We start from the raw sequence: 14,514 nt of genomic DNA, 5'->3' as shown, positions 1-14,514 counted from the left end.
CAAATTACAGAGTTTACTACTGTCAGCAGTATTGCTTTAAGCACAATAATTTAGAGATTGTTCCTTGTATTAGTTTTGAATTAAATAGCTTTCATAGTCCGATAGAAATGAAAACCCACCACTATTGTCAAATATCTCTTTGACTGTGTGCTGATTATTTGTGAAAGTGTGAAGACGATCCAATTTTTGCCAAGTTTAAATCCTTTTACATCTTAAATTTTATCAATGTAAAGAATTTAAGATACTCTGACTATTTTTACCAGATAAATGTGATGTTAACAAAACAGGCATTAACCTAGACAAACAATCAAGGGTTGCTCCTGGTAGCCTGCAGAATCAGGGAAAGAATGGTTTGTTCCATTAGTGTGGAGCTGCATCCATGAGAAGTCACCAGCCAAGAAACTTCAACATGTGAGCAGTAGCTGATCAATGAGCAGGGAGGCTTTGCGAAGGGCACTAGTTTCCGATCCCCCTTGAAAAGTGGAGAGCTTTAACCTTCGAATAGCCACTTATACTGAAACCTACTTAATCTTCCTTTAAAAAGAATTTCATTTACCCTTGAACAGAGATTCAGGTCAACAAGAAAGTTGGATCCATTTGTGGAGTCATGTTATATTGGCTTAGTAACATCAGATCTCAATTCAAGCCAATGAACAGAAACTTTCAGCTTAGAAAGTAATTGCTAGTACATTGCCTTCTGCACGTTGACTGCAATGCGGAGGTGGAAAGAGTTTCAGAGCCAAAAAACGATAACAGAATTTAATATTTGTTTTAAAATTTCTTTATTCTTTCATGGGTTGTGGGCATTGCTGACAAGATCAGCATTTGTTGCCCATCTCTAATTACCCTTTGGAAAATGACAGAGGGTCTCCGTCATGAACCATTCTGTTTAACATTGAAGATACTACTATTGTGTCTCTAGCAAAGTAGTCCAATGGCAATGAAAGACTGGCAATATATTGCCAAATCAGGATAATCGAGAATGTATAGGGAAAACTGAAAGTGATGATATTCCCATGCTTCAGTTGTCCTTTGTTTTCCAGGTAACAGAGTTCATGGATTTGGAGAGTACCATCAAAAACTTTGGTAAGATGTCACAGAGCATCTTGTAACTGTCACTGTGCTGCCACCTCTCATCGGTCTGTCCCTTTACTTAAATAAGGACAGTTGTAGAGATATGAAGAAACAGTTGTCTAAAACAGGATGGGAAAATAGACTATGTCAGTGGATCAGCAGTGAAAGATACTTAAGCAGATATTTCATGATGCTGAGCACAATTTTATTCTGGACAAGAAGAACAACTCAATGAGAAGGATGAACTACCCACGGTGAACAATATTGGTCAAGGAGAGCATCCTATCAAAAACTATGACATACAAAGGGTCAAAACATGCAATAGGTCACAAGGATGGGAATGTTTTTACGAATCAGCAGGGAATGACCGAAAAACTAATAAAGAGACAGAAAATTGATTGTGGAAATAAATTAGCAATTTAAGGAAAGCAAACAGCAAGAGCTTCTACAGGTATATAAAATGTCAGGAGCTAAAGGAAGTTCTCCTTTTGGGGTATGCATCTGGGTAATTAATAAGTGGCATAGGGAAAAGGTAGAAATGTTCAAACATCTTTGCATTGGTCTTACAATTCACAACACTATAAGCACTCCAAAGAGAAGAAAAGGTGCTAATGGAAGGACACACCCTGTTCAGTTTCTAACACAAGGGATGAAGTGTTTGACAAACTAATGGGAATGAAGACTGACAAATTGCTAGGACTTGATCACCTGTATCCTAGAATTTTAAAGGAAGTGGTTGCAAAGACATTAGAGGCATTTGTCAAAATAGTTTGGTTTCTGGATTCTGGGAAGTCTCTCGTGGATTGGAAATCTATTGTTGGAAAATGTTAGAGTTGGCAGATTGCTTTTGATATGGGAAAATGTGAGATCATGCACTTTGGTAAGCAGAGTCAAAAGGCAGACTGTTTCTTAAGTGGAGAGACGTAAAAAAGCACAACAAGTTAGCATGCAGGCACATCAAATCATTAAAAAGACATGGAATTTTTAGCCTTTATTGCTGGAGGGTTGGAGTTTGCAAATAGGGAAGTCTTGTTACAACTGTACAGGATGTTGGTGAGGCTGTACATGGAATACTGTGTACAGATTTGGTTCCTGTAGTTAATAAAAGGACATATTGGCATTGAGAGCTGTTTAAAAGTAATTCACACAGCTAATTCCTTGGATGAGTGGAGCAACTTACCAAGAATGACAAAATAGGTTATTTGTTAGGATTTAGAAGAATGGGGTTGATCTTACTGAAACATGCAAGATTCTGAGGTGACTTGACAGGTAGATGTTGAAAAGATTTTTCCACTACTGAGTAAATCTTGATCTACAGAAACACAGTTACAGAATAAGGGGATGCTCATTAAAACTGAGATGTGAAGGAATTTCTTCCCTGTGGTAGTGAATCTCTGAGACTCTTTACTCCAGAGAGTTGTGATGGTAGTTAGATATTAGAAATATCAGATAATGGATGGCTATGCTGAGCTGGCATGAAGGAGAACTTAAAGTTTGGGCTAAGTCAGCCAGGATCTTGTCGAATACAATGCAGGCTTGAGGAGTCAAATGGCCTAGGCCTGCTTCTAACTCTTATGTTCTTATATACACATAAGCAATGTATAGTATTTCACAGAATCCAGGTTCGTATGATACCTGTATTAATGATACAATATTTTAATTTGCACTCTTATCATTATATCAGTTATTTTTACCTTATTCTCCCTCTGGCATAGTGAAAACCAACAAATTGGGACATCTTTGACAGAGACTTGTTCAGCATAACATCATTTTAATGTATAGATTTAATTATTTCAAGATCCTAATTCTTTAAAAATAAACTTTTCAAATCAAGATTTCTCAAGTTACCTTATATGGTCCATTCTGCAGAACAACAGTTATGCTGACTCCACCTTCCAAATGAGCTAAATTGTTAAAAACAGAGGAGATCCATGATGACCCAAAATTCTTATCATTTATGTGGATCAATGGTTGACAGTTCAAATTCAGTTGAAGAAGCCAGACATTAGTTGCATCTTCAGCTCCATTTGGAATGCAGTATCTTTGTAAAAGTGGATGAACTTGTGGCTGGGAGCTTGGTCAACAACAGTTTATTTGGGTATGTATGTATGGTAATTTACAAGAAAACACTTCATGAATTTCTCTGTCATATTAAAACCAACAATAAAGGAAAACAAATACAAATTCAGTAGGCAAAATAAATCAAATAGCATGCAATTTCATTTAAAAGGCTCTTCACATTTATCTTATTAACTCACATTTTTGATCAAACGTTAATGCCAATGATAAGGCTGCACTTAAAAAAAAACTACTGAGATGTATTTACCTGTTTGTGAGAGCTGTTTGATAGAACCGTAAATCTTGCGTTCTACAATGAACTGCTCAGAGCCTGTGAAATAGTAATCAAAAAAGTCATTATGAATAAAAAGTACATGCCAAATAGGCACTGGATAGAGCACTGGGTCAGCATATTGAGGGAAAGTTTATTGTGAATTATGAACTTCTAAATAGTCTTATTCTGTTACAAAGCTTATTACCATCTGTATGCAACTTGGTTTATCAAGAAAACAAATTAGGAGCTGAAACCCTTTCCAAACAAAAAATACTGGGAGTGAATTTCCTTCCCCCTTTTGCTAGTTGTATTATTAGTAGCTGTTTGTTCATTGCTACCATTGCTCATGTGTAATTTTCAGAAACATTTAGCAGTTCTTTGATCATTTCTGCCCTCATGCTCCTGAGTTTCATGCCATACATGTCCAGTTGTATTTTGTTGTTGTTTAATGAATACAAAAATTCAATTTCAGCCAAACAAACTCAAGAGTGAAATACATATTTGCACTTGTGGCATATTTGGCATCCATAAAGTGGAATGCATGAAGTTTAACAAGTAAGGATAAATTAGTTATGGTCAGTTTTCAGCAGAACAGCGCAGTCTGGAGGAGGAAAGGTTTCACATCATGAAGCCATTTATGACTAAGGCTATTTCATTCACTGTCACCAAGAACATTCCAGAAAAAAAGACACATTCCTGTCTTATGCATTTTTTCAACTTCCATTTGAGTCTCACCCGACCATCTGGTATGAAATCCATACAGCAGACAGTATTAGCACGGACCTTTTGGCTGCATCTTCAGCTGTCATTTTAACCCTCCCATTTTGCACTCTGCTTTCAAATACCCAAGAACTGTCCCCAGGCCAACCACAACAACTCCTACACTGGTCTGCTGATGACAAAGCATCATCAATTACTCTGACACTTATTGTTACCAGCTCAGATATTGGCACTCCTTAAATGTAACAGACTCAAAGATTCAGGTCAGCAAGTCAGCAAGGCTGAGCAGAATGTACCCACGCCAATAGAAAAGGATTGCATTGTTACCAGCTTCCCAGGGAGGGAAGGTCACAAATGCATTCTGCACGCAGATGACTCAGGTGAGGATTAATGGAGTGATGTAGAGAATGATGGTAGGCAAAACAGACTAAGATGCCTGCCACAGGACCTCTTGTCACTGTGAAGGAGCATGAAAGAGCCAGACACCAACTTGTCCCAGTCCATGCTGATCTTTCCCAATGCAAACATGGAGGCTAACTTCATCATGTCATCTGTGACCAATCCGTGACCAGTATGTAGTGTTTAAGCTCTGAGCTTTCCTGGGTGCTTCGGCCTTCATTGAACCTGACAATTTTTAAAGAGAAATTCAATGTTGTAGATGTCAGAAAGAATGACGTCTTGAGATTTCACTATTTTAAAAACTTTTATTCTAACAAATACCTAAAGCATAACACTGTTGACTAAACAGTACTTTTTCCTAGCGATTTTTGCGAAGATTTGTAGCTCAGATTGATGATACGGATGTAAGTTAGCGCGCTGAGCTGGGAGGCTAGTTTTGAGATGTTTCATTACTCTGACTAGGTAACATCATCAGTGAGAATCTCCAGTGAAGCACTGGTGGTATGTCCCACCTCTCTATTTATAGGTCTTGGTTTCTTAAGGTGGGTTATGTCACTTCCGGTTCTTTCCTTTCAAGGTAAGGAAGATGGGGTCTAAATCGATGTGTTTATTGATGGAGTTCCAGTTAGAATGCCAGGATGCATGCTTTAAACAACCAACAGATTTCCCATTTATCTTACTTTGGTTATACGTTACTCTGTCCTTTACATGAACACTTCATCCTGCAGGAACCAATCTAGAAATATTCTCAGCTCCAGATAATCTGTTTCATTTTAACTTGCTCAACCAGGACTGCATCTTCCTGTGAGGATTACAGAATAGATATGTTAGCTCCAAACTAGGCAAACCTTTCAGCCTCCATTAAGTGCTCACAAACTTAGTCTTCTGTCTAGACACAAGCCCCCATCCTCATTCTGTATCATGACAAATATAGTCAGCATTTTCTCCATTTGATTTGCAGGCTGCCTGCTTCTATATCCTGCTAACTGCCTCCCAGGTGACCACACAGGCCAAATCTATAAACTGCTGTATGTCTGTGATATGAGTTTATGGGGAGGTCTATAACCTAATTACAAAAATTGTTCCCTTGACTTTCTTGCCCATTGCAATAGGAAACACTTCAGCTTTGTGTCTAAGCAGAAATACAAAACAACTTTGTTTGATCTCAACTCCCTTTCATCATAGAAGTAAGCACGTACTTGACAATACAAATGTTTACAGCTCAATATTTAGAACACCTTTTTGAGCCATGAGGAGAGTCAAAGCTATTTGTAGCATGCTCAACTACTGTGATCATTATCCCCAGGCATAAAAGCACCTCAGGGAACTAGAGTGTCTGTTCAAGGGCAGCCTTGGCTGGACCATAGGTTTCTGGATGCCTTCTCCCTTCCTCCTACTCTTCCTCAACTCAAGGTGGCCTCTGTACCTAGAGGCAAAGAATGTGCCATCATGATAGAAAGATTACAGAAGACCATGCAGACCAACATAAAATTACAGACATGCGTCCATGAGTACTGGATGCAGAAAATCTCTGCGTGAGTGATGCAGGGAATGGAACTGTTAGTTCTGCATGTTAATACATTGCAGTTTGTCCAAACTATTTTTGGTGTCTACATATTGATATGTGTTTTAATAGAGTGGCTATGTTCCAAAGGACCATCTGAGGTGACTAGAATCGATTTACTGCCAACAATCCTTCTAACTGGTGTTAGTCCAAGTTACTGCTACCAAATGGGCAAAGATGCTCATGTGAATTCTAATAGAAGATATGCTCAATATTGATAAACTGTAACGGTTTATTACATAGTACTGAACAGCTGGTTGTATTAGATAGTCTGCTGTGAGACATCAAACTCAAACCAACAGTAAATGCACATTAGTTTTAGCCACATGAACTTATCACTAAAACAATTGCTTAACGAACACACAAAGACACGGGTTATCTCCTCCAAAGATCAGGTCTTCTATATTCTGATGAGTAGGGCTGATCTCATGACATTACATAGCTTTTTGTGGTATACATCAGTGTATTATCCATATATGGTCAGTTGTGAATGGAAATCCTTAGCCAGGTGTAGAATGGGCATCACTTGTCCCTGATCAGCCTGGGTCTGGTTCTCTGTTGATGTTCCTAAGATGGCAGGTATGCTGGACTGGTGCATGATGAATATATTGTGGCTGCTGCTAGGATAGTGTGCACTCATAGCAAGGATCATCTGGAAATGGTGACCTACCATTTGATTGTGGCTGACTTAACAGTCGTAGGACATACCCTCAATTCCCCAATTAACATGTGAAACATTTAAAGCCACATTTGCAAGCAATTGCACCCTGCATGATGGATCCTTGAAAATTTCACCCTCCGACAAACTCACATGCTCTCTCCTGTTTCCTTTTGGTGAGTGAAAAGTTAAGAAGTGCACTCTCTTTCTATGCAATATCTCCAGATAGTGAACTGCAAGGTGCTCCTAATGTTACTTGCTCCTACCCAGACTTGTCTCATGGGGCCACTGAGATCATAAGTGCTTCTCCAGGTACCAATATTAAAACTAAGGCATTCATAATGACCTCAGATCAGACGTGGCAATCCACTGAATTTAAGCATATTGCTAAGCAAAGGAAAATAAACTAACAAGGATTCCTTTTGTAAAATCTGAAGGTGACTTTGGCAGGTGCTGACGGCTCCTTCCTTGTCCCCCTAGATGGTTGTAGGTTGGTTTCAAAAAGGTGGCAATGTGAAGTATCCATTTCCATAGTGAAGCACAGGCTCCTGACACACTGTTCCTTACTGAGCTGCAGCTGGAGATATGCTCCATAGAAACTCCCTTGCAGGGGTAGCATATTTTAATGAGGACCAGCCTCCTTCTCCTGTCTCTGCACAGCATTTCCCCTCAATGTTACCTATGCTCCATTTCCAGGCCATGTTGCAGCATAAGAGAAGTCTAAATGTGGGCCCATTATTGAATCAGACTGGCGGTTCCGTACTTATCAAGATCCAGCAGCACTGCTTTAAAAATGCAAAATGCTCTTAATAGCAATTATAGACAAATGAACCTTCCTTCAGTTGTGGATTAAGTGTTGGAAAGGATTGTAAGAGATCGGATTTATAATCATCTAGGGAGGAATAATTTGATTAGGGATAGAGACAACACAGTTTTGTGAAGGGTAAGTTGTGCCTCACAAACTGAGTTCTTTGAGATAGTAACCCAAAAGTGGATGAGGGTAAAGCTATTGATGTGGTATCTATGGATTTCAGTAAAGCATTTGATAAGTTTCCCCATGGTAGGTTATTGAAGAAAGTACAGAGGCATGGTATTGAGGATGATTCAGTGGTTTGGATCAGAAATTGGCTAGTTGTAAGAAGACTGAGGGTAGTGGTTGATGGGAGATGTTCATCCTGGAGTTCAGTTACTAGCGATGTACCAGAAGTATCTGTCTTAGGGCCACTGCTATTTGTCATTTTTATAAATGACCTGGATGAAGACGTAGAAGGATGGATTAGTAAATTTGGATGACACTAAGATCGGTGGAGTTCTGGATAGTCCGAAAGGATGTTGCAGGTTGCAGAGGGACATAGATCAGCTGTAGTGCTGGGTTGATAGGTGGCAAATGGAATTTAGTGCAGAAAAGTGTGAGGTGATTCACTTTGGAAGGAGTAACATGAATACAGAGTTCTGGGCTAATGGTAAAATTATTGATAGAGTGGATGAGCAGAGAATCTCAGTGCCCATGTACATAGATCCCTGTAAGTTGTCACCCAGGTTGATAGGGTTGTTAAGAAGGCGTACAGTGTGTTAGCTTTTATTTGTAGAAAGATTGAATTTAGGAGCCACGAGGTCATGTTGCAGCTGCACAAAACTCTAGTGCAACCGCACTTTGAGTATTGCATACAGTCTGGTCGCTGCATTATAGGAAGGATGTGGAAGCTTTGGAAAGGATGCAAAGGAGATTTACCAGGATTTTGCCTGGTATAGAAGGAAGGTCTTAGGAGGAAAGGCTGAGGGACTTGAGGCTGTTTTTGTTAGAGAGAGAAAGTTTAGAAGGTGACTTAATAGCGGCATACAAGTTGATCAGAGGATGAGATAGGATGAATAGTGAGAGCCTTTTTCTTAGCACGAGGGGTCATAGCTTTAAATTGAGGGGTGATAGATATAGGACAGATTTCAGAGTTCTTTACACAGAGTCGTAAGGTCATGGAATGCCCTGCCTGCAACAACAGTAAACTCGCCAACTTTAAGGGTATTTAAATGATCATTGGATAAACATATGGTTGATAATGGAATAGTGTTGGTAAGATGGGCTTCAGTTTGGTTTTTCAGGTTGGCGCGACATTGAGGGCTGAAGGGCCTGTTCTGCACTGTAATGCTCTAAGTTCTAGTCCTGCAATAACTTGCATTTACTTTCGCTTAGTTGGCTGGATGGCTGGTTTGCGATGCAGACCAATGCCAACAGCGTGAGTTCAATTCCTCTATTGGCTGAAGTTACTCACATTCTCAACATCTCCCCTTGCCTGAGGCATGGTGACCCTCAGGTTAAACCACCACCAGTTGTCTCTCTCTCTCTAATGAGACCAATATTCTGGTAGGACAATGGCAATTTGATCTTATAAAAATCATAGGAACCTCAGATGCTGTAATCAAAAACAGAAATTGCTTGAAAAGCTCAGCAGGTCTGGCAGCATCTGAGGAGAGAAATCAGAATTAACATTACAGGTCAAGTGACCCTCCCTCAGAGGAAAGGTCCTGAGAAAGGGTCACTCAACCCAAAGTATTAACTCTGATTTCTCTCCAAAGATACAGTCAGATCTGCTGAGCTTTTCTGGTGATGTTGCCTTTATTTTTTATTCATGATTAATCATGTCTGTAAGTACAGTAGTTCATAGCCAATGAAGTGCAGCTACTTTTACTTTAGTAGTGTAAAAAGTGCAGCATACAATTTGTACCAATAAGCTCATACAAACAGCAATGAAAAGATAACCATTGAATCCGTTTTTGTGATTTGTTCATTGAGGGATTTTACAATGGCCAGGACACAGGATAATTTCTCTGTTTCTATTTGAAATAGCACAATGTTTTGTTTTTTAACTAAGGGGCTTCAGCTTACCATTTCACCTAAACAACAGCACAACTGATGAATTAGCACACGTCTGTCTGCACTGGAGTGTCAACCCTGATTTCTGTGCTGGAGTTGACTTGACTTTGAAAGAAAATATAGGTGTAAAAGGTTATAACTAACTATATAGAAGGGATGACATTTGGTTGCAGGCATCAGAGTGAGGGAAGAGGCAAGACAAACATACCTTTATTTAGGATTTGTCTAAGAATTACAAAAGAGGATAGGACCACATAATATTTGTAAAGCAAGAGGTTATATAATCCCCTAGGGAGACAATTGCAGTAGAAACAACATGGGAACCAAAGGGGACTTGATCACATTAAAAAAAAACAGAAAATACAGGACAAATTCAGGAAATCTGGCAACACCTGTGAAGAGAGAAACAGATAGTTTCAAACACAATGGCTCTTTGACACCTCCCCAATATTCTTTATTCTTCTTATTATCTGATCACTATCCTTACCCTTTCTGTTCTGAACCACCTTTTCAATCAATGTATGAATGTCTCTCCTTGATCTATTTTTGATCAGCTAACCTCAATATTTTACTCATCTCCTTCACTCCCCCTTACTTATGCCCCAAACGACAGATGACAGCAGGTAGAGACAAGCCACAAAACACTTAGCATTTACCCAGTTCCTCCCTTTCTATATGTTTCTATTAAAGAGGTTTAGCTTGCTCTAAAAAATCAATTTAATTAAAAATGAAAACATTAGAATGGGGAAAGACTGTTCATGCCTTTTCATATTTTTCCCCCACCGTTCTGTCTCCTTTTTCTCAGTGGTGGTAGGAATTATCCACCAGTATAAAAATCATTGCAAGTGCCTTTATGGGTAAGCACAAGCGGAAAACTTATAGACTTCAAAATTGATTCTTTTTTATTCAAGACAAACTGGCAATAATACTAAAGCAATTGTTTTAGCTCTGCAGAAACCATAAGACCATTAGATGTGATGACTAAACAGTAAAAACCAGTGCAGTCCATCTTTCAATACATGGATTTGGATCTGGTGTCATCATCAAAAACTGGCTGTTTTTATTAAACTATGGGTCTTTCCCATCAGATCCACCAAGCTGGAGAAGGAACTGTGACTGGAAGAGGCTGTAACAGGTAAAACTTTCACTTCTGCATCTACTGGATTTTCTCAGGGGGCCACAAAGAACAGGAGTGCTTCTCCAGGTACCATTATTGAAACTAAGGCTTTCCTGGCCTCAATGTTTATTTGCTACAAATGACACGAGTGCCAAGAAACAATTCCTTTGGCCCTGAATGACAACCTGCTTCCCAAAGTTGAGCTTCTGCACAACAATAAATTTTCACTTGTCATCAGTTTCAAACGTGAACATTTAGATGAAACCAGAGAGCTAAAAGCTTCTGGGTCACACAGATCAGGATGCTTTGACACACAACTCTCTCCCGAAGTTAATACCAGAACTCAAGAGCTCTTCACTCTCTCCTCACCCTCTCTCTTTCTGACCAAGAATTTCAATTAGTGCCAGGAACCAATGTGAGTTCGCTCTAATAATTAGGAACACTGACAAGAGACATCAACCTGAAGCTGATTAAAAATTGGGTCACTAACTTCATCAACATAAAGCCAGTGAGATGCAATGCTAATTGAACATTTACCACAATATTGAGGCCTCAAATTGGCAAAACTGTGTGGCCCCAAATCCAAAGCACCCTATAAACTGATTTTAAGGGTTCAGGTGCGGTTGAGGTGGAAGTTACAATAAGTTACTTACATTTTAGCTGGCAGTTCCGTTTAAGGGCTGCTGACTACATCAATGTAGAAAGATTTGGAGATGCCGGTGTTGGACTGGGGTGTACAAAGTTAAAAATCACATAATATCAGGCTATAGTCCAACAGGTTTATTTGGAAGCACTAGCTTTCGGAGCACTGCTTCTTCATCAGATGGTTGTGGAATAGCACCATAAGACACAGAATTTATACTCCACAACCCCATGATGAAGGAGCAGTGCATGGAAAGCTAGTGCTTCCAAATAAGTCAGTTGGACTATAACCTAATGTAGAAAGAGTACAGTCTGCCCAGTACGTGTTTAGTCTGTTTATGTTGTCATTAGGAGTAAGGCCCTGAAACAGACAGGAACACTAGCATTATCATGTTCCAGCAGCTTAACGCCTGCTTCAGGCCCATGCAATGTAAGTAGAGAAATACTCATAGGTCACATGGTTCCAGTTAAGTGTGGGCTGTCTTGCTGCCCTATCTATGAAATAAAAACCATCGGCTATCTTATGTTAAATATTATGCAATAAAGGTTGTGGAGGATAGAAGAAGTACAATTTACTTTTAAAACTAGATTTATTAAACCATAGATGTAAAATTGTTACATTTAAACATGATGTGGAGGACCTGGTGTTTAGGACTGGGATGAGCAATGTTAAAAATCACACAACACCACATTATAGTCCAATACGTTTATTTGGAAGCAATAGCTTTTGCAGTGCTGTTCCTTCATCAGGTAGCTGTGGAACAGGATCATTAGACCCATAATTTATTGTAAAATATTACATTGCCATGCAAACAAAGTAATATATTGAGCAAACCTAGATTGCTGTTAAGTCTTTCATCTTTAGAATGGGTTGCAGGTTTCAGTTCATTAAGATGTAAATCCCAGAACTTCTTTTAAGTCACATTCTTGAGATAAGTTAAGGTTTTCTAAAAAAGAAAGGTGACATCTCAGCTCAGACAATGCATTAAAGGCGTGAGGTTAGAGTCTGCCTGTATCCCAATCTTGAGTCAGACTGGTTCTATTTCTAAAGTGGAATTTCGAAAATATTACATAGATTGACTGTCTGCAGACTGTGTACTTTTTGAACAACATGGTAAAGTGTGTGTTTGAGTGTGGTACAGTATCAGCATGTGAGACAGGTGTGCATGCACACACACACACCCTCCATCACAAGCATGCACACATGCAAACGCACACTTTCTCATATGAACTCACACTCACACTCTCTCATGCATACACACACATAAAGGTCTATGGGATGAATTTGCATTTGCAGAATTACATTTGAAGAAACATTCTATTTTGCTCAAAAAGCACACAATTTGCAGTCAATCCATGTAATATTTTATAAATTCCACTTTGGAAACTGAACAAGTCTGACTCAAGATTGGGATACAGGCAGACTCTAACCTCACACCTTTAATGCATCATCTGACATGCAGTGTCATCTTTTTTTATAAAACCTTAACTTATCTCGAGAATGTGACTTAAAAGAAGTTCTGGGATTTACATATTAATGAACTGAAACCTACAACCCATTCTAAAGATGAAAGACTTAACAGCAATCTAGATTTGTTCAACATATCATTTTAGTTGCATGGCACTGTAATCTTTTGCCATAAATTCTGTGTCTTATGGTCCTGCTCCACAGCTACCTGATGAAGGAGCAGCGTTCCGAAAGCTAGTGGTTCCATATGATATTGTTGGACTGTAACCTGGTGTTATGTGAGTTTTAACTATATTTAAACAGTATAACATGATTGATGGCTCTAATATTTCAGAAGAAGTTTTTGAAACTGTTACCAAATTACCCAGTACCCAACTTATTATTCCAGTCCATTCTGTTAATTTATTAAAGCAAAATATTTTTAAATGGACCATGTGAAAAACAGTGCAGTGATCTGGAACCCAGTGGATCTTGTTGATGCACGCTTCCTCATTGGCCCAGATTAACAACCCAATGAAGAACTTTGTAGTCAATGAGGTCTACCTGGTTCCAATCATTAAACAAGAATGATAGAATCTGAGAAACCACTATTTACAAAGTGTTGTTTGTTTATCTTGTCATTAAGAGATTGACATCTTTGAAGGATTACACGTGCAGTGTGGATACAATGTGATGACCCTACCGTGAAGTTAATTTGCTCTGGATCTGCAAGCTTAGTTGGTGTAAGACTTGCTTCATAACTTGCCATGTGTTTTATTGTTTTAAATAAATTAAAACATTGGACTATTCAATCCTTCATGAGTGACCATTATCATTAACTTGTCGTGAAAAACAACAATAAAAAAGATCATGCTGTTGAGGCCTATTGTGCTTGAACCATGAATAAGCAAGTTAGCCAATGGTGAAAGACATGCTTTTCAGTCTTAACTCATGCTAAAATGCATGAGACAAGCCTCAATGTCTTTCTTTATTACAGTGTTGGACTGTGTTGAAAATGCAGCTTTATGGTAAACAGACAAATTCCCATTGCAATGCCTGTTCAATACATTTGAGAAAAGCAAAATATCAGTGTGTGTTCCAGATTGATAGCAAGCAAGGGAAGGTCAAAATCACATTGTCAGAATATCAACAAAATTTCCTCATTTAAATTAGAACATAACAGACTTCTTAACAGAATTTAAAATATTTAAGCAGCATTCAGACTCAGGTGAGTCCAATGCAGAAAAGCAAGCCATTAAGGTTTACCTAGTAATTGGGATTGACAGGTGACAGACTTAACAAGTCTGGATTACCAGCTGAACAGTTTAAAATATCTCCAAAATGTATGGATCAAAAGTGACACATTAGTAGACCATTTCAGAGTCAGATTAAATGTTCATCTTCATTGTCTGGAATTCATGTCATTTCAACAGAAGCCTACAGAATTCATAGAACACTTCATGAGCAGATGCAGGGGAAAGGGTTCATTGCATGATTCTTTGAAAAAAATGTAGAGCTACCAATCAGGACTGTTAAATCGATGATCACACCCACTCACATGGGAGCTTTCCAAAAGGATTTGCTAGACATATCAATTTTTTTAAAAATTCATTCACAGGAGCAAGGTGTCACTGGCTAGATTAGCATTTATTGCCCATCTCTAATTGCCCAGAGGGCAGTTAAGATTCAGAT

The 14,514-nt window shown here is 38.8% G+C and overlaps 1 protein-coding gene across 1 annotated transcript in view; it reads right to left on the bottom strand.

Moving 5' to 3' along the window:
• Positions 1 to 14,514, bottom strand: part of ush2a (Usher syndrome 2A (autosomal recessive, mild)) — a 929,735-nt gene that overhangs the window by 859,895 nt on the left and 55,326 nt on the right. Inside the window, 3 exon segments of the mRNA XM_072580162.1 lie at positions 2,923 to 3,217; positions 3,401 to 3,446; positions 3,449 to 3,463. Coding sequence (XP_072436263.1) covers positions 2,923 to 3,217; positions 3,401 to 3,446; positions 3,449 to 3,463 — 356 coding nt within the window.

This window comes from Chiloscyllium punctatum, chromosome 11, assembly GCF_047496795.1.
Source record: "Chiloscyllium punctatum isolate Juve2018m chromosome 11, sChiPun1.3, whole genome shotgun sequence".
Classification (NCBI taxonomy): domain Eukaryota; kingdom Metazoa; phylum Chordata; class Chondrichthyes; order Orectolobiformes; family Hemiscylliidae; genus Chiloscyllium; species Chiloscyllium punctatum.
This window is presented reverse-complemented; position numbering and strand designations above follow the sequence as displayed.